Raw genomic sequence first — 21,099 nt, forward strand, 5'->3', positions numbered from 1 at the left:
CCTGTGGTGGTCCTCATGAGAGACAGTTTCTTCATAGCGCTTGATGGTTTTTGCGACTGTACTTGAAGAAACTTTAAAAGTTCTTGAAATGTTCCTGTCTTAAAGTAATGATGGACTGTCGTTTCTCTTTGCTTATTTGAGCTCTTCTTGCCATAATATGGACTTGGTCTTTTACCAAATGGGGCTATCTTCTGTATACCCCCCTTACCTTGTCACAACACAACTGATTGGCTCAAATGCATTAAGAAGGAAAGAAATCCCACAAATTAACTTTTAAGAAGGCACACCTGTTAATTGAAATGGATTCCAGGTGACTACCCCATGAAGCTGGTTGAGAGAATGCCAAGAGTGTGCAAAGCTGTCATCAAGGCAAAGGGTGGCTATTTGAAGAATATCAAATATAAACCATATTTGTATTTGTTTAACACTTTTTTGGTTACTACATGATTCCATATGTGGTATTTCATAGTTTTGACGTCTTCACTATTATTCTTTAATGTAAAAAAACTGTAAAAATAAAGATAAACCCTTGAATGAGTAGGTGTTGGCAAACTTTTGACAGGTAGTGTGTATATACAGTGGTGTGAAAAACAGTGTTTTCCCCCTTCCTGATTTCTTATTTGCCACACTTAAATGTTTCAGATCAAACAAATTTAAAATATTAGTCAAAAAGATAACACAGGTAAACACAAAATGCAGTTTTGAAATGAAGGTTGTTATTAAGGGAAAACAAAATCCAAACCCACATGGCCCTGTGTGAAAAAGTGATTGCCCCCTACAACCTAATAACTGGTTGGGCCACCCTTAGCAGCAACAACTGCAATCGAGCGTTTGCGGTAACTTGCAATGAGTCTTTTACAACGCTGTGGTAGAATTTTGGCCCACTCATCTTTGCAGAATTGTTGTAATTCAGCCACATTGGAGGGTTTTCGAGCATTAACTTCCTTTTTAAGGGCATGCAACAGCATCTCAATAGGATTCAGGTCAGGACTTTGACTAGCCCACTCCAAAGTCTTCATTTTGTTTTTCTTCAGCCATTCAGAGGTGGACTTGCTGGTGTGTTTTGGATCATTGTCCTGCTGCAGAACCCAAGTTTGCGTCAGCTTGAAGTCACGAACTGATGGCCGGACATTCTCCTTCAGGATTTTTTGGTAGACAGCAGAATTCATGGTTCCATTTATCACAGCAAGTCTTCCAGGTCCTAAAACAGCAAAACAGGTCCAGACCATCACACTACTACCACCATATTTTACTGTTGGTATGATGTTCTTTTTCTGAAATGCGGTGTTACCTTTACGCCAGATGTAATGGGACACACACCTTCCAAAAAGTTCAACTTTTGTCTCGTCAGTCCACAGAGTATTTTCCCAAAGGTCTTGGGGATCATCAAGATGTTTTCTGGCAAAAATGAGAAGAGCCTTAATGTTCTTTTTGCTCAGCAGTGGTTTTCGTCTTGGAACTCAGCCCAGTCTGAACACTGACCTTAACTGAGGCAAGTGAGGCCTGCAGCTCTTTGGATGTTGTTGTGGGGTCTTTTGTGACCTCTTGGATGAGTCGTCGCTGCACTCTTGGGGTAATTTTGGTCGGCCGGCCACTCCTGGGAAGGTTCACCACTGTTCCATGTTTTCGCCATTCGTGGATAATGGCTCTCACTGTGGTTCGCTGGAGTCCCAAAGGTTTAGAAATGGCTTTATAATCTTTTCCAGACTGCTGGATCTCAATTCCTTTCTTTCTCATTTGTTCCTGAATTTCTTTGGATCTCGGCATGATGTTTAGCTTTTGAGGATCTTTTGGTCTACTTCACTTTGTCAGGCAGGTCCTATTTAAGTGATTCCTTGATTGAGAACAGGTGTGGCAGTAATTAGGCCTGGGTGTGGCTAGAGGAATTGAACTCAGGTGTGATAAACCACAGTTGAGTTGTGTTATAACGGGGGGGCAAACACTTTTTCACACAGGGCCAAGTAGGTTTGGATTTTGTTTTCCCTTAATAATAACAACCTTCCTTTCAAAACTGCATTTTGTGTTTACTTGTGTTATCTTTGACTAATATTTAAATGTGTTTGATGATCTGAAACATTTAAGTGTGACAAACATGCAAACAAATAACAAATCAGGAAGGGGGCAAACACTTTTTCACACCACTGTATATACACACTTAATTTTTTTGCTAAACAGGTCGGGCTCAAAACAGGAATGGCCTGAATGACGGGTCGCCACTGTCTGTTGTCAACGAACTCAATGTATTCCAAACAGGGGTTGAACCATCATCCCAATAATTTAGGTAGCCTAGTAAACGATGCACCCCTCTGGTATGTTCTATTGCGAACTGTCTGGGACTCATCGTTTCCCTGTTTGACTTATTAAGTCAAATACGAAATTAACTGCAATACACTGGTCTCAAATATATTAGCATAACTAGCCTACAAAGAACCACGGCGGACCCAACGTAAATTGAGATGCTTTTTCTTCATATCAAAACGTGCCCCACCCAGTGCAACATGCCTAACTCTGCCTACTTGGGCGTGGCTTACGGAGTGCTCTCTGAAATAAACGCTCGTAACGCAGTATTCCAACGGATCGAGTGATCTCACTACATATGCACATAGACTGCACAATCCTCACTGTTAGAAATTGCGTAATTCAAATCTGGTATTGGAATAAGAGAAAACATAATCAAGAGATATTCAATCCAAGCTAAATTTATTATATGCAAAATGTATGTATGATAAGTATGAAGGTTCGTATGCGGGCTCACTGAAAAACCACGCAGGGCAGACAGAGAACTAAACCATTGTTTACAGGTTCTTTCTCAAATACTCTGACAGAGAGTTCCCACCTCTTCTGTTGTCCAATCAGAGTAAAGGACTGAGTGTGGTTTAGACTTTACTCAGCCAATCCGTTGGCGCACGGGTTAGTCCCAATCCGTTGGCGCTCCACCCCTTGGCGCTCCACCGTTCCCAGGCATAAGTTGCTATCATTATAACCTGTAGAGTCAGCACCCAAAAGACACCCTTCCAATCTGTACTCTATGTACCTACGTTCAAGGACGGTTTCACAGACAACAAAGAGAGAGTGTTCGTATCTGTGAGAAATACAAGTCTTATCTATAAGAAATGCAAGTTTTATCTCATCCTAGCCCCTAACGTTCCTCACATGAATCACAGCCTGTTATGTGAAACAATTTATATCAGTATAGTTCAAACCTATGCTTCTCATTAATGCATTCCTTCTAAGCTATTCATCACTTCAATCCAATTATTAGAAAATAGAACCTCACATCACTCACTAGATGCGCAATTAAAGTGCCAGATGCGCAATTAATAACAGGCTAGTGGTCACATCTCGCCTCAAATCAAAATTTGTTCGTTTTCTTCCAGACTAAACATGTTTTTCTTCTGATGTGATTTAACCATTGGACTCAGAACCTCAAATTTCGTTGTTTCTCTATGAACAATTGGCATTTTAAGAGTGAAAAACAATTCTAAAACCAGGAAAAAAGGAAACTGAGAACATAATTTGGGAAAATATAAAACAGAATTTGGGGAGAAAAATCACAGATTTATGTCAAGGACAGTTTCTGTCCTTTATGTCTCCTGAGTGGCGCAGTGGTCTAAGGCACTGCTTCACAGTGCTAACTGTGCCACTAGAGATCCTGGTTCGAATCCAGGCTCTGTCGCAGCCGGCCGCGACCGGGAGACTCATGGGCGGCGCACAATTGGCCCAGCGTCGTCCAGGCTAGGGGAGGGAATGGCCGGCAGGGATGTAGCTCAGTTGATAGAGCATGGCGTTTGCAACGCCAGGGTTGTGGGTTCGATTCCCACGGGGGGCCAGTATAAAAAATAAAAATAAAATATTCACTAACTGTAAGTCACTCTGGATAAGAGCGTCTGCTAAATGACTAAAATGTAAATGTAAAAAATGTTTCATAAACTGTGTTATTCCCCCTGAAGCAGGTCCTTTCTCCATCACTGACCATGATATCTAGGCTGCCTACTTTCGGCAATGCATGGCAGTGGCAAGGTATTTACGTTACTGCATGCCACTCAGCACCAAGAAAGGGCTTTAGCTTCACAGACGTGGTCAGTTCAGATTTCGGAACACATCGCACCACAACAGTTTTTAACGCTGCTCGTTTTATTAGCTGGTGCAACATTACGTCATTCCCATGCGCCTCTAACTGCAGACAACTGAGGGCAGAGCATGGGACATCTTGGTAGAATACTCCTTCTTGCTCAGTTGCTAACCTTACATCATATTTGGGGTAAGATAAACTTGCATGTTACATATTTGCACGTTTTTTTTTGGTATTTGTCATTTTGCGGTGGTGGCGCGTTTAACGTTTCCTCGGAGGTTCACAATATTTCCATCGCCTGATTCGCAGCTGTTTTATGACGTGTAGCCAACATTTATTATATACCTGCACTTGATAGCGCATGTTATGAAAATACTTGCTTTAAAATGTTTATTGACTTGCGACTGCACCTTTGGGACTACACCAAATCGAAGTAATTCATTCAAAGTTTCTGTAGCCACTTTGTGTTTTCATATCTCTTGCTGTAGAGTAGGTATAGGCTTAGCGCTCGAAAAACCTTCTCTCTGCATGGTTTTCAGCACAAATCCTAGCCTTATATAGGTGTGTAGTAATTTAACCTTTTTTTGTTTTTTGAAAATTATTTATTGCTGATATTAAAGATCCGTTCCTTATGTTTCCAAAACCGTATCGCAAGCGATGCGTGTTCACGTTTAGAGCAAGAGTCGGGGCTCTTAACAAAAGTATCGTTAATCAATAATCGCTGAAGGTAGTTATCATCTATGAATGGGCTTGGATAGTCTATAAGAAAATTCCAAATGTATTTCTCCATTTGTATGCATTATAGGAAACACCCTGCCGACCTGTGACACCAAATATAAGAAAACTAACAAACGGGGAGAGACTGCTTGAACTTGTCCAATAAGAAATGCTATTTTTGCTACAGTGCACTATGAATATGATCCAGATCACATGTACATAAAATATATTGATATAAGGGATTAATTGCATATGACAATTTTGTCATTTGTGAAAAGAGACTTTCATTTTGGCTGTGTTTCAGGGGAGCGGACCTGCCCAGGGTTTCTGTGTAAAGATGGAGGCTGCATTGTCCAGAGTGCTCTCTGTGATGGCACCACAGACTGCCGTGATGGCTCTGACGAGTTAGAAGACCTCTGTGGTAAGAGCTATGGGAAAGATGACACCTCTGCCACCAGGGTTGGGCTCAAGTAACACATGGAACAAATTGCTCTGAAAGTCAGTGTGTGAAGTGCACATTTCTTTATCCATCCGATTTCCTCACAGCCTCTTTCATAATCTTAAACACGGGGGGGGCACATTCACTAAGCCTTTGCACAAATGCAAACTTTGCTTAAAGCGGCAATCAGTAGTTGAAACAATAACAAAGCGTTCTCCCCTGTTTCGGTAAAAGGTTGAGGGCTGGAGAAATTAAACCACTTTCAAATTCATAGGCATAACTATGGATGCAAGGACTGACCATCCATTATATAAAAAATATAGTTTTAACCATGTTTTGAGGTTATATAGGGTTTGTTTACATTTACTTTGTTTACAAACATTGGAGGGAAACTAGCATATATTTTGCGGTACGACAGTTGAACAAAGCTGAGGAGGCATTTCAGTTATATTCTTCAAGAATCAATGGGTACATTTCTTTAATTCAGAAGTCCAACAATGGATGAAGCAACTACAGATTGCCCCTTTAAATTCCAGAGGGATTAAAGCATAACAGTAACCAGCAAATCCAGGTTTACAAAATAAAAATACCTAAACAGCAATAAATAAAGCTGAGCTGTGTTAGTACACCAATGACAGAATGTGTAAGGGCAGTGTGCAATATGTAATATGTATGTGGTTGTACGTGATGTGTAGAATATGTATGACATGGGTAACGTACAGTGTATGTATTATGTTGTTGAGTGTGTAATGTACAGTGTCCTTTTTTCTTAGACAATTTTCCCCTTGAGGACATTTTAAGGTTAATTCTATCCTATTCTATACCAAATGGAAAAGTTGGTCAGTTTACTATAATAATAGATAATAATAATAGGTGCAAACTTTGCATTTAAAAGTTTAGGAATTGATTTAAAGTACATGACCACTAATTCCTCTCTATGGGCTCTAATCTTTCCCAGGTGTTCTCCAATGTAAGAAGGATGAGTTTGCCTGCGGCAGTAGGCGATGTGTATCCCTCCGCTTCCGCTGTGATGGCACTGATGACTGTGGCAACGGCAGTGACGAAGCCTCCTGTCAGAACTGTACAGCCGACTCCTTCCTCTGTGAGCGGACAGGGAGATGTGTTGCCAGGGTCAAGCTGTGTGACGGACGGCCCGACTGCCCTGATGGGCAGGACGAGGGCGCTGACGCATGTCCCTCCGGCCAGCCCTCTGCCCCTCACACCTGCTCCAACTCTGAGTTCAGTTGTGGGGACGGCCAGTGTATGCCTCACTCCTGGAGATGTGACCACTCGCCTGACTGTGCTGACGCGAGTGATGAGGATGACTGTGGTGAGATATATAACTTTTGTCACTTTAAAACATTACATCTAGATCATTAGGTAGAAAATAGAAGAATATGTACTGAAACGGGGACCACCTGGACTTGTCTAATTTGAACACAACCATGCACTGCTGCTCTCATCCTTATAGACCAGCAGATGGCAAAATAGTCTAGCCCTTGACTAAAAAGCACTTTCAATTTTCTATTGAGCATGCTTTTAGTCCAGGAGTAGGCTTAAGAAACTGGCAGAACATTCTGGAATTTTAGAGAATATATATTTTTGGTCTGTGCGCTATAAAAGTACAAACGAGCTTTGTTTCACATTCTGTAATGCATTCCCTGATAGCCTACATAGTGTCACATTGTTTGGATAGGTAATGTCCCTTATCACAATGATATCTTTAATTATGTGTGTGTCTATGCTTCTGTTTTGTTTGGCACGGTACACTCTGCTTGGCTAAAATATTGACATTTAAAGGCAGACTATGTTGGTTGACTAATTTGAATGATGCAGGCACATTTCTTAAGTAATGACAATGGACAAATGTTCTCCAACTTGTTTACGACAATGCTACAGAATGATTGCTCAATGTTCTATTGAACTGTTTTGGTCCTGTATTCACTCTTTCCTGTCACTGACCCTGTATCTCTCCCTGTGTAGATCAGAATGAGTGTCTGGTGAACAATGGTGGTTGTTCTCACCTGTGTGTGGACCAGCCAATGGGCTTCCTCTGTGACTGCCCTGCTGGCATGAGGCTGGTGCACGACTCCCAGTGTGAGGGTGAGTGGCATCTTCGAGAGACATTGATGGGGCCCAGATTTTTCCGGACCATGTGATCAACAGTCGGTCCCAGGTCATGTGGTCAGGATAACTAATTGCCCAAGTAATTGGTCACACCAGCGCACTACAATGCATCTGTGATAATTGGTTGATTAGATTACTCAAATTAAACTTATGGTAGACTCCAATTCACATAGAGTAGATATCCTCTTGAAATAATGAAGTACCCCCTTTTTTCTCAGAAATTGACACGTGCCTCGACACTGACGTCTGCAATCAGCTATGTGTACATGTCAACGGGACTTTCTCCTGCGACTGCCATGAGGGCTACCTGATGAGCCCAAGGACAGGGGAGTGTAAAGCTAAAGGTGAGGGCAAATTCTACTGAATGAGTGAGCTGCTACAGCAAGTTACTGATAGCATATGTTTGCTCACGATGTTTGGAATTTTGTTCACGCTGATATGATTGACGTGACTACTTTATGACCCGAGATAGTTGAAAAGGCAAATGCGTAGGGCAGATGTCATTTTTGACAAAATGCACTGTTTTTGTTGTAAAATGTATTGTAAGAATATGAATAACAGAACGCTACACTGTCCAAAGAACACCTTGTACATCCAGCCCCCAGCCCCCCCCCGCACACACACACACAATGGTATGCTTGTTTGTACCAGGACTTCGATACAATTAGATGTTCTAATATTTTCCTGTCACAATGTAAGCCAGTGCAAATATTTATCAACCCACCCGCCCAAGGTGGAGGAATTTGCACCACTTGACAGCTGCCTTTACCTAACAGGATTTTCTATGAAGGTCAATGATTTACTGCAAGTATCTCAATACAAACCTGACCTTCTGAATGTGTGCAGGACAGAGGGCTTGAACAAGGGGTGTGTTGAGCGAACAGCATTTGTTTTGTGATCATCAGAGTAATTAATAAATGATGGCGCTTTCTATTTCTCTAGTCTAGTGAATAGGAAGGATAATTACAGCCAGTATTTGAATCCAAATGTATCATGGGTTGGTTGCGCCTCCATCACTCGGCCGCAGCACGCCATTGTTACGAACGTTCTAAAGACGTCTCAGCCATAGTGACTCCCGAAAGTCGAGCTGTGCCCAGTCATAACGGGGGCTACTGATTGCTGTGTAAATTACACTATAGTGTCTTGGATATCCGATGACATTGCTAAAGTAGGCAGATAAATTGAGGGAAACAACTTTGTCATCATTATTTACTTTAGACAGATAGCAATGTTGCCATCCCTACCGCCCAATGTGGGGAATTTGCACCACTTGACAGCTTCCTTACTGTATTTTATATGAATGTCAATGACTTACAAGTATCTCAACACATACCTGACCTTCTGAATGTGTTCGGGACAGAGGGCTTGAGCAAGCAGCTTTTTTTATGATCATCAGAGTAATTAATGATGGAGCTTTTCATTGCTCTAGTGAATAGGAAGGATAATTACATCAGCCAGTATTAAAAACCAAATGTATTGTTGTTTTCCAACACCAGACCATGCAAGTCAGTCCAGTACCCTGGCAATGAGAATCAAGTATTTCCTCAAGTTTGATCTGAGATTGATTTAATTCAAGAGATTAATGAACTATCTATAGCTAACTTTGTTGATGTGCATATCTAAATAGGAAAAGCACTCACACATCTGAGTGTGCTTGTTGCAGGTGTGTCCGAATAATTCTATGATGATTGGATAATATCTTAAAAGAAAAGAACCCGCAGACTGCCCTTGCCAGTATCACTTTTGATATCTTCGATGATATCTTGAAAGAAAAGTTACTGCTCTTGCCAGTACCTTAACCCTTTACACTCGTGGGAATTGGCCAATATGGATAGGGCTATTGAAATGTTTCTTACAGAAGAGAAATGCATAATCATGGTAGTGGTTGAAAGGGAACAGTTTGGAGATTATGGGAAAATTATTAGACCAAAGGTGAGGACATAACAGTTCACCTGACACAAGACTGAATCCAAACATTGCACTGTTTAGTTTTATGTGCATTTTACATTTACTGTGCTTTTCGCCACATTTGTTGATAACTCTGGATACTCTGGATACATTCAGTAACATGATAAGAATATTCCTGGAAAATATGGGTTAGGTGCAACAAAATACAATGTTACAAGGGTTTGAGTGAGAGGACTAACTGGTGTCTGTCTACAAGTGGCCACACACCTCTCCAAAGTGTGCACAGTTCCTAAGTCATTTCAATGCATTTTTATAACTCGGAAAAGCCTTCAACTTTTTTTTTGTTGCTCTCCTAGCTGTGCCATTGAGGAACTAGAGCAAGCACACTTGTAGTTGTTTTGTTTGGAACACAACCCTGTATCCCCGCCATCGCACATTTACTGTTGTTGTTTACACAATCCAAAAACATTTCATAATAAATCGCAATCTGGGTCAGGTGGACATCATTTGAAAGCTTCTACGATATTAGTGTCAGGCTTTCACAATGCGGTTCAGGGAAACGGATCATAATTTTGATGTGCATAGAAAGGAGTCATGAGTGCGTTCAGGTGTGTGTGCCGCGGCAAACTTAATTCAAAATAGACTAACAGGCTCATTCTGTTCAGAACAACCCAGGGTATGATGCCATGTCATCTTGTAGCTGTACATCAAACAGTGATCATAAATGTTAATATTGTACACTGAGTATACCAAACATTAGGAGCACCCCCCTTTGCCCTCAGAACAGCTTCAATTCGTCGGGGCTTGCTTGTATGACATCAAAGCGGTATTTATTATAATCCTCAACGTCTCATCTGTCAAAATACATCAAATCATCTTAATTTACAGCAGTTTCCTCACTCAACAACAAAAAATGTGCAAAGGTTGCCCAATTAGCAGGAGAGATGGGGGCAATGTCTTCTCGTTCGAGGTGCTCAAGTTCAGAACAGCTGCCAGTCTAACCGGTTCTGTGAGGCACAGAGCCAGAGCTCTGATGTCATGTACAGAATATCATGTTACTGTACAGCCACTGCGTTCCAATTTAGCCGTTTGTCAGTGCTCAAATGTTACTAGTGTGAATATTTTAAACGGTAACATTTATTGGGATTTTGAATGTTAATAATAACGTTTTTTTTGCCGATTCTGTTGCAAAGCATTTCCCGCACAGTCATCCTATTTCCCAAGTAGAAATAGCATTTGAATGACCAAAACATCCCCCAAAATATTTATTTTGCTATTAAAATGTTCAGAATTGAAGAAATTGTAATTTTCTTACATTTACATTTTAGTCATTTAGCAGACGCTCTTATCCAGAGCGACTTACAGTTAGTGAGTGCATACATTATTTTATTTTATTTTTCATACCTCCCGTGGGAAACGAACCCACAACCCTGGCGTTGCAAACGCCATGCTCTACCAACTGAGCTACATCCCCTTCTTCTCATCTCTAACTACCAGGAAGCCTAAAATAACAGGCTGAGTGGGCGGGTAGCTTATATTCATGAGCTCGCCTTGACTGACAGATCTTTGAAACACCCTTGTGGTTGTTGCCATGAATTAAGGTAAAATAATGGTGAGACATCATTTGACAGAAAAAATATATTAGCTCTATAAGCCTAATATAGGCATCCGGCCGCCCACTGATTCGTACAATTTGTAACACTCATCCTACGTCCGAATGCTTGAAAAAAACTATGCAAAGTAACAAAATATGATATATCATGTAAAGGTGAATTACTTAGGCTTTAGGAAATGCAACCAACTACAGAGATTGATGGGGAGCGGGAGAGGAGGGGGACCCGTGTACCCTGCTTCAATCAAGCAGGCTTCAGTCACCCACTTGGCTTCAGTCACCCCCAAGATTGAAGCGGGAGACAAATCCAGCTTTGGCCTCCTCCTTGTCAGGCCTCTCACACTGGGCAGACGGGTCCTGGGATGGACAGCTTACCCAGCTTCCCCACATACGGTGCTGGATCAAGGGTGACCTCGTTGAAGAGGAGACCCAGGAGCCTGACTACGTAGCCTGTAATGTTTTTGGAAAGGGAAATGTTTGTTAAATGGGTAGTGAATTTAATTAACTTTTATTTACTGTTATGATGCTATCTATTTGTTTATGTAGTGATCTTTCTACAATGTGTTTTCTGTTGTTTTTGAAGAACTTTTAATTTGAAATATGCAATATTTGGTTGTGCACTTTTTGTGAAAACTTTCAATGTTTGTATTAGGACTTGTGTGCCTGAAATGCTCAATTGTCTTGAAATGAATAAATATGACTTACATTATGTTGGGTCTTTCTTCACAGGCTTTGCCTTGGGAAAGCTGATTTTGTGTCACAGCATTGCTGCGGGGTGGTTGCCTTGGAATAGTGGAAAGGCATTGGAAAGTGAAATGATAATACACCTCCCCCCAGGGGTAAATTGCAAATACTATACACACTAGGGTTGAATATTTACCCGGTATTTTACAAATGTTCCATCCCCAGAATAAATCACTTTTCTCCCGGGTAACCTAGTATTTCCCGCGAAAATCGGAAGCGTCATTGAAAAGCATTATAAAGCATATAAATAGGCCTACAGTGCCTTCGGAAAGTATTCAGTCCCCTTGACTTTTTCAACATTTTGTTATGTTACAGCCTTAATCTAAAATGGATTAAATAAAATCTCTCAGCAATCTACACACAATACCCCATAATGAAAAGCGAAAACAGGTTATTAGAAATGTTTGCAAATTTAAAAACAGAAATACCTTATTTACATAAGTATTCAGAGCCTTTGCTTTGAGACTTGAAATTGAGAACCAGGTGCATCCTGTTTCCATTCATCATCCTTGAGATGTTTCTACAACTTGGTTGGAGTCCACCTGTGGTAAATTCAATTAATTGGACATGTTGACATTGCATGTCAGTGCAAAAACCAAGTCATGAGGTGGAAGGAATTGTCCGCAGAGCTCAGAGACAGGATTGTGTCGAAGCACAGATCTGGGGAAGGGTACCAAAACATTTCTGCAGCATTGAAGGTCCCCAAGAACACAGTGGCCTCCATCATTCTTAAATGGAAGAAGTTTGGAACCACCAAGACTCTTGCTAGAGCTGGCAGCCCGGCCAAACTGAGCAATCGAGGGAGAAGGGCCTTGGTCAGGGAGGTGACCAAGAACCCAATGGTCACTCTGACAGAGGTCCAGAGTTCCTCTGTGGAGATGGGAGAACCTTCCAGAAGGACAACCATCTCTGCAGCACTCCACCAATCAGGCATTTTTGGTAGAGTGGCCAGATGGAAGCCACTCCTCAGTAAATGGCACATGACAGCCCGCTTGGAGTTTGGCAAAAGGCACCTAAAGACTCTCAGACCATGAGAAACAAGATTATCTGGTCTGATGAAACCAAGATTGAACTATTTTGCCTGAATGCCAAGCGTCACATCTGGAGTAAACCTGGCACCATCCTTACAGTATAGCATGGTGGTGGCAGCATCATGCTGTGGGGATGTATTTCAGCGGCAGGGACTGGGAGATAGTCAGGATCGAGACAAAGACGAATGGTGTGATGTACAGCGAGGTCCTTGATGAAAACTTGCTCCAGAGTGCTCAGGACCTCAGACTGGGGTGAAAGTTCACCTTCCAACAGGACAACGACCCTAAGCACACAGCCAAGACAATGCAGGAGTGACTTTGGGACAATTCTCTGAATGTCCTTGAGTGGCCCGGACTTGAACCCGATCTAACATCTAAGCAGCTACGCTCCCCATCCAACCTGTCAGAGCTTGAGAGGATCTGCCGAGAAGAATGGGAGAAACTCGCCAAATATAGGTGTGCCAAGCTTGTAGTGTCATACCCAAGAAGACTTGAGGCCGTAATCGCTGCCAAAGGTGCTTCAAAAAAGTACTGAGTAAAGGTTCTGAATATGTATGTAAATGTGTTATTTCATTTTTTCTATATACAGTGAGGGAAAAAAGTATTTGATCCCCTGCTGATTTTGTACGTTTGCCCACTGACAAAGACATGATCAGTGTATAATTTTAATGGTAGGTTTATTTGAACAGTGAGAGACAGAATAACAACAAAGAAATCCAGAAAAACGCATGTCAAAAATCGTATAAATTGATTTGCATTTTAATGAGGGAAATAAGTATTTGACCCCTCTGCAAAACATGACTTAGTACTTGGTGGCAAAACCCTTGTTGGCAATCACAGAGGTCAGACGTTTCTTGTAGTTGGCCACCAGGTTTCCACACATCTCAGGAGGGATTTTGTCCCACTCCTCTTTGCAGATCTTCTCCAAGTCATTAAGGTTTCGAGGCTGACTTTTGGCAACTCAAACCTTCAGCTCCCTGCAGAGATTTTCTATGGGATTAAGGTCTGGAGACTGGCTAGGCCACTCCAGGACCTTAATGTGCTTCTTCTTGAGCCACTCCTTTGTTGCCTTGGCCGTGTGTTTTGGGTCATTGTCATGCTGGAATACCCATCCACGACCCATTTTCAATGCCCTGGCTGAGGGAAGGAGGTTCTCACCCAAGATTTGACGGTACATGGCCCCGTCCATCGTCCCTTTGATGCGGTGAAGTTGTCCTGTCCCCTTAGCAGAAAAACACCCCCAAAGCATAATGTTTCCACCTCCATGTTTGACGGTGGGGATGGTGTTCTTGGGGTCATAGGCAGCATTCCTCCTCCTCGAAACACGGCGAGTTGAGTTGATGCCAAAGAGCTCGATTTTGATCTCATCTGACCACAATACTTTCACCCAGTTCTCCTCTGAATCATTCAGATGTTCATTGACAAACTTCAGACGGTCCTGTATATGTGCTTTCTTGAGCAGGGGGACCTGGCGGGCGCTGCAGGATTTCAGTCCTTCACGGCATAGTGTGTTACCAATTGACTATGGTCCCAGCTGCCTTGAGATCATTGACAAGATCCTCCTGTGTAGTTCTGGGCTGATTCCTCACCGTTCTCATGATCATTGCAACTCCACGAGGTGCGATCTTGCATGGAGCCCCAGGCCGAGGGAGATTGACAGTTCTTGTGTGTTTCTTCCATTTGTGAATAATCGCACCAACTGTTGTAACCTTCTCACCAAGCTGCTTGGCGACGGTCTTGTAGCCCATTCCAGCCTTGTGTAGGTCTACAATTTTGTACCTGACATCCTTGGAGAGCTCTTTGGTCTTGGCCATGGTGGAGAGTTTGGAATATGATTGATTGCTTCTGTGGACAGGTGTCTTTTATACAGGTAACAAGCTGAGATGCTCCTAATCTCAGCTCGTTACCTGTATAAAAGACACCTGGGAGCCACAAATCTTTCTGATTGAGAGGGGGTCAAATACTTATTTCCCTCATTAAAATGCAAATCAATTTATAACATTTTTGACATGCGTTTTTCTGGATTTTGTTGTTGTTATTCTGTCTCTCACTGTTCAAATAAATCTACCATTAAAATTATAGACTGATAATTTCTTTGTCAGTGGGCAAATGTACCAAATCAGCAGGGGATCAAATACTTTTTTCCCTCACTGTATATAGAAAAAATGAAATATCACATTTACATACATATTCAGACCCTTTACTCAGTACTTTCTTGAAGCACCTTTGGCAGCGATTACTTTTTTCCCTCACTGTATACACTGCTCAAAAAAATTAAGGGAACACTTAAACAACACAATGTAACTCCAAGTCAATCACACTTCTGTGAAATCAAACTGTCCACTTAGGAAGCAACACTGATTGACAATACATTTCACATGCTGTTGTGCAAATGGAATAGACAACAGGTGGAAATTATAGGCAATTAGCAAGACACCCCCAATAAAGGACTGGTTTTGCAGGTGTTGACCACAGACCACTTCTCAGTTCCTATGCTTCCTGGCTGATGTTTTGGTCACTTTTGAATGCTGGCGGTGCTTTCACTCTAGTGGTAGCATGAGACGGAGTCTACAACACACACAAGTGGCTCAGGTAGTGCAGCTCATCCAGGATGGCACATCAATGCGAGCTGTGGCAAGAAGGTTTGCTGTGTCTGTCAGCGTAGTGTCCAGAGCATGGAGGCGCTACCAGGAGACAGGCCAGTACATCAGGAGACGTGGAGGAGGCCGTAGGAGGGCAACAACCCAGCAGCAGGACCGCTACCTCCGCCTTTGTGCAAGGAGGAGCAGGAGGAGCACTGCCAGAGCCCTGCAAAATGACCTCCAGCAGGCCACAAATGTGCATGTGTCTGCTCAAACGGTCAGAAACAGACTCCATGAGGGTGGTATGAGGGCCCGACGTCCACAGGTGGGGGTTGTGCTTACAGCCCAACACCGTGCAGGACGTTTGGCATTTGCCAGAGAACACCAAGATTGGCAAATTCGCCACTGGCGCCCTGTGCGCTTCACAGATGAAAGCAGGTTCACACTGAGCACATGTGACAGACGTGACAGAGTCTGGAAACGCCGTGGAGAACGTTCTGCTGCCTGCATCATCCTCCAGCATGACCGGTTTGGCGGTGGGTCAGTCATGGTGTGGGGTGGCATTTCTTTGGGGGGGCCGCACAGCCCTACATGTGCAGACCCCTCGTGAGACCATATGCTGGTGCGGTTGGCCCTGGGTTCCTCCGAATGCAAGACAATGCTAGACCTCATGTGGCTGGAGTGTGTCAGCAGTTCCTGCAAGATGAAGGCATGGATGCTATGGACTGGCCCGCCCGTTCCCCAGACCTGAATCCAATTGAGCACATCTGGGACATCATGTCTCGCTCCATCCACCAACGCCACGTTGCACCACAGACTGTCCAGAAGTTGGCGGATGCTTTAGTCCAGGTCTGGGAGGAGATCCCTCAGGAGACCATCCGCCACCTCATCAGGAGCATGCCCAGGCGTTGTAGGGAGGTCATACAGGCACGTTGAGGCCACACACACTACTGAGCCTCATTTTGACTTGTTTTAAGGACATTACATCAAAGTTGGATCAGCCTGTAGTGTGGTTTTCCACTTTAATTTTGAGGGTGATTCCAAATACAGACCTCCATGGGTTGATACATTTGATTTCCATTGATAATGATTTTGTTGTCAGCACATTCAACTATGTAAATAAAAAAGTATTTAATAAGATTATTTCATTCATTCAGATCTAGGATGTGTTATTTTAGTGTTCCCTTTATTTTTTTGAGCAGTGTATAAATAAGCAAACATTACTAAAAACCAGTTTTTGCTTTGCCATTATGGGGTATTGTGTGTAGATTGCTAAGGGACAAAAACGATTTATTCAATTTTAGAATAAGGCTGTAATGTAACAAAATGTGGAAAATGTCAAGAGGTCTGAATACTTTCCGACCCCTTGATAATATGTTCCTTCATGTTATTAGCCTACCTCCACTTACTCTATTGTTGCTTCATTCCTTCCTCGCTTTCAACAGTTAAATTAAATACGTTTCGTTGTCCTTATTCATCAGTCTAATGACATCCTTGAATAATATAGGACTAGAATTAGATGCAGAAGGCTTTCACTTCTCTTCACGAAGATTGAATGGTTATGGGTCTTAATAACTAATTGTTATAGCTTACCGACCATCGCGCGTTCGCTCTTCTTTCAAACTACCTGTGAGTTCTATTGGCTGCTGTATTTAACATTCAGCAAAAATGAGCTTGCGGCCGTCTTTGAATAGTCTATTGGTATAAGAAATGCAAAAAAATATGTCCAGCAAGCTATTCTAGACCAAAGGCTAAGGAGCGTTTTTTAAGGAGAGGCCAGCGAAACACGGGTGCGTGCGTATTGCGCAAGAGAGTGGCTATAAGTTAGAAGCTTATTATGCATACCCCATAATGAATTACCTAAATATAAGGCTAATACTGCATTGAATGTATAACCTGAAAGAGGTAGTCGAGGATATATATATATATATCAATGTAGAACAAGATTATCTATTTTGGATGCAATTTGAATGGAGTTGATGGAGCAAGACTGCGAGAGTGCTCGCGCGTGCGCTGATTTAAAGCAACGATATTCGAGTGATTGGCTGTTTTTAAAACTCTGCAGCTGCAATTTAAAAAATGATAATCTTTACAATAAAAAAAACAAGGTGACCCCGAAAGCCAGATGGAGGTGGATAAATTAGACGCGCATTCTGTCTTTATATTACTGTAGCATAGGCTGTGCTGCAGCAAATGCAGGCCTACCTGTCACAATAAAAAAGTTACCATGATGAGATGATAGGTCTACATGCATTGTGAACTGCGTTCCATACTGAGACGGAATGTCGCCACCCTGAGCGTTGATGATTGATCATGCAGAGAGAATGCTGTAGAGAAGCAATATTTAGACTGCATGTCATTTAACAGTTCCATTTCACGCCATGCTGTTCATATAAATAATGTATTATAATTTACCGGTTTCTCCTGCCTGCCGAACACCTGCCCTCACCATTGTTTACAGCCTTGCGGGAAAACAGTGCACGACAGGTGCGGGCAAAGGACACTGTCTACGGGTCACCCCCGCCTCCCGCTAGTACAGCAAGCGGGAGGCTGGAGCAACACTGTGTGCTAACTAGCTGACTAGCTTGCTAGTTAACGACACCGTGTGCTAGCTTGCTAGTTAGCTAACTAGCACACAGTGTCGCCCCTCCTCCCACCTGCTGTGTACTGGAGGGGTTTATCAGCGGTTGGCATCCAACGCTATAGTGCGTTACCGCCATCTACTGTAATAGAGCGCGCCTGTCTCCCGCCTATGTACTGGAGTCATAACTTAAAAATGTACCATAGAAGTATAAAGAGGGGTTCCTGCAGATGCAGGAAAGCCCCGAATTGAGGGCTGCAGTTGCACCTTTCTCCAGTTTGTAAACAAAGCCATATGATATGCACCTGATGATGGTTTTACTGCATTACTTATTTAAATTAGTTAAAATTCTATGATGCTACCATTGGGGTGTAATATTTCCGGCCTTAGGTGACGTTGCATAAAGCTGGAAGTAATGCCTGCCTCCTGAATCCAAGCATTTGACATGGGGGGAGGGGACCAGTAACTTTATGATCAACTTTGTCAATGTACCAGCTACAGGAATTATTCATACTTGGGTCACTGTTCGGGACCTTTAAACAGAAGCAAACGGAACGAAACGGGGAGGGACCTATCTGAATTTGTCCAATATAAATATAGTTTTAGTTGCAAAAGATTCTGTTTGGACTAATGATTACATCCCTGCTCTTTCTCTTCGCTGATGATGCCAGTGTGTGTTCAGTCTTCAGTCTGTTGCGTGTAGAGTATCCTAGCCTATTCATTGATGATAGTCCCTGCTTTAGTTAAGGTGTGAGACATTGCAAGCCAAGAAATTGGAAGATACAGCATTCCATTGCGAGTGACAGCTCTAGACTGCCAATAGATAGGCCTAGTGCACGGTTCTGACGTGGAAGTTTATGAATTTTTCGTAGCGTTTTAACAGAAAACCAATACAACATTTTAAAATATGAAATACTAAGATTTTTTTTATCCATCCCTACCGTATATGGGTACGAGTGTAAACGGTTAAGCTAATAAACAAAAGTGATATTGGAAAGAGCAGCGTGCAGTTTTTCCATATGATGTGCATATCTGTTTACTTTCATCACTATTGCCCTTTCCGTCATTGTGCTTGTTGATGTATTTGTGTTAGTCCTGAGTGTCTGGGACTGATTTGAGTGTACTTGCAGGAGACGTGGCTCAGCTAGTGTTGAGCAGTTCTGAGGGGGTGCGCCGGGTCAACACTGCCGGTATGGAGTACAGGGAGATGGCTGCTCACTTACTGGGACCAGGGCCTATGGCTGCCCTGACTGCAAACCGCACTGTCTACTGGGCAAGGCCAGGACAAGGCTCCATCTACAGGTACACCTCAGAGAGTTAAACACTTTCTGAATCTGGCCCTTAGTATCAATATGAATGTTGACCACAGTTATTTATTTGCTCTGTGAAATACTACTAGATGTTAGTTCCCATACATTTGATCTATCCTGCGTGCACTTTAGGATCTCCATGGATGGGAAGCCCCTGGAGCCTGTCCTGCTGTTGAAAGGCCATGGTGCTGTCCTGGGTCTGGCTGTGGACTGGATCCATGAGCTTCTCTACTGGACCAACGCTGATACTCACTCCATCGATGTGGCCCGTCTGGACGTCTCTGCACAACGCCTCCTGATAGGAGGGCTGGCCATGCCCACTGGAGTGGCTGTGGAACCCTTGTTGGGGTAGGCTGGATTGGAAGTTCTCAATATTGGTCGTGGAGACCTATTGTATGCACCCAGGTTTTTGTTTCAACTCATTGAGCTTTAAAAAAAACTCAACTACATAATCATATTCTAAATATTGGATTTATATTCATTTTTACGATGAAGATATATATATATATATATATATATTTTTTTTTAAAGGATTTTAAGGATTTTCTATCTCAAACTTGGCCTCTTATAAACAAATCTATCAGTTAATTGTACCCAAAATGTAAATTAGTAGGCCTTTCTAATTTGTGCTCAGTCTCCAGCTTGCACAGGGTTTCACAGGGTTTAGATAGATACTCAGTTAGATTGTTCAAAGTCTGTCTTGAATGCCCCCAGGAGAGATTTGGATGTCAAAGCCAGATCGACTGTAGTCATTGAGAGCTCCTGTTTCCCCAGGCTCTTGTTCTGGGCAGAAGGTGGCAGCTCCCCCAGGATCGAGCGTGCTGGCCTGGATGGAGAAGGCAGGCTGCCACTAATCACCTCATCCATATGGAATCCAGTCGCCATCTCTCTGGGTATGTTTGGGTGTTCTTTTATACATGTGAATTACACAGATAAGCACCAAACTGGTTTTATATTTCTTGAAGTGTACGTGTTTGGCTTAATAGTTGGCCAAATGTAGTTTAATTTGGGATTTACAAAGATTCAAGGTTATTTTCGTAACCCAGGTTATCTGTAATTATGAGTGAGATATCTCACAGTGGGATTCACCAGAAGCTCAATGAGTAATATCTTATGTTTCACCGAGTCGTGGCTGAACGACGACATGGATAACATACAGCTGGCAGGATATACGCAAGATAGAACGGCTGACTCCGGTAAGACAAGGGGTGGCGGTCTGTGTATATTTGTAAACAACAGCTGGTGCATAATCTCTAATACTAAGGAAGTGTTGAGGTTTTGCTCGCCGGAGATGGAGTATCTCATGATAAGCTGTAGACCACACTATTTACCAAGAGAGTTTTCATCTATATTTTTCATAGCTATCTACCTACCACCACAAACTGATGCTGGCACTAAGATTGCACTCAATGAGCTGTATAAGGCCATAAGTAAACAGGAACGCTCATCCAGAGGCAGCTCTCCTAGCGGCCGGGGACTTTAATGCAGGGAAATGTAAATCTGTTCTACCTAATTTCTACCAGCATGTTAAATGTGCAACCAGAGGTAAAAAAAACTCTAGACCACCTTTACTCCACACACAGAGACGCATACAAAGCTCTCCCTCGCCCTCCATTTGGCAAATCTGACCATAACTCTATCCTCCTGATTCCTGCTTACAGTGGGGGAAAAAAGTATTTAGTCAGCCACCAATTGTGCAAGTTCTCCCACTTAAAAAGATGAGAGAGGCCTGTAATTTTCATCATAGGTACACGTCAACTATGACAGACAAAATGAGAAAAAAAAATCCAGAAAATCACATTGTAGGATTTTTAATGAATTTATTGGCATATGATGGTGGAAAATAAGTATTTGGTCAATAACAAAAGTTTCTCAATACTTTGTTATATACCCTTTGTTGGCAATGACAGAGGTCAAACGTTTTCTGTAAGTCTTCACAAGGTTTTCACACACTGTTGCTGGTATTTTGGCCCATT

General features: G+C 42.5%; 1 protein-coding gene across 1 annotated transcript in view; it reads left to right on the forward strand.

The window, feature by feature from the left end:
* Positions 1–4,200: 4,200 nt before the first annotated feature.
* Positions 4,201–21,099, forward strand: part of LOC311131018 (low-density lipoprotein receptor-like) — a gene marked incomplete at its 5' end in the record, with an annotated part of 46,932 nt that continues 30,033 nt past the window's right edge. The window contains 8 exons of the mRNA XM_084163847.1: positions 4,201–4,261; positions 5,094–5,210; positions 6,187–6,558; positions 7,212–7,331; positions 7,574–7,699; positions 18,944–19,115; positions 19,256–19,471; positions 19,898–20,016. Of these exons, the coding sequence (XP_084019973.1) occupies positions 4,201–4,261; positions 5,094–5,210; positions 6,187–6,558; positions 7,212–7,331; positions 7,574–7,699; positions 18,944–19,115; positions 19,256–19,471; positions 19,898–20,016 (1,303 nt within the window). The remainder of the gene's footprint in view (positions 4,262–5,093; positions 5,211–6,186; positions 6,559–7,211; positions 7,332–7,573; positions 7,700–18,943; positions 19,116–19,255; positions 19,472–19,897; positions 20,017–21,099) is intronic.

This window comes from Coregonus lavaretus, assembly GCF_964263955.1.
Source record: "Coregonus lavaretus genome assembly, chromosome: 6".
In the NCBI taxonomy this organism is placed as follows: domain Eukaryota; kingdom Metazoa; phylum Chordata; class Actinopteri; order Salmoniformes; family Salmonidae; genus Coregonus; species Coregonus lavaretus.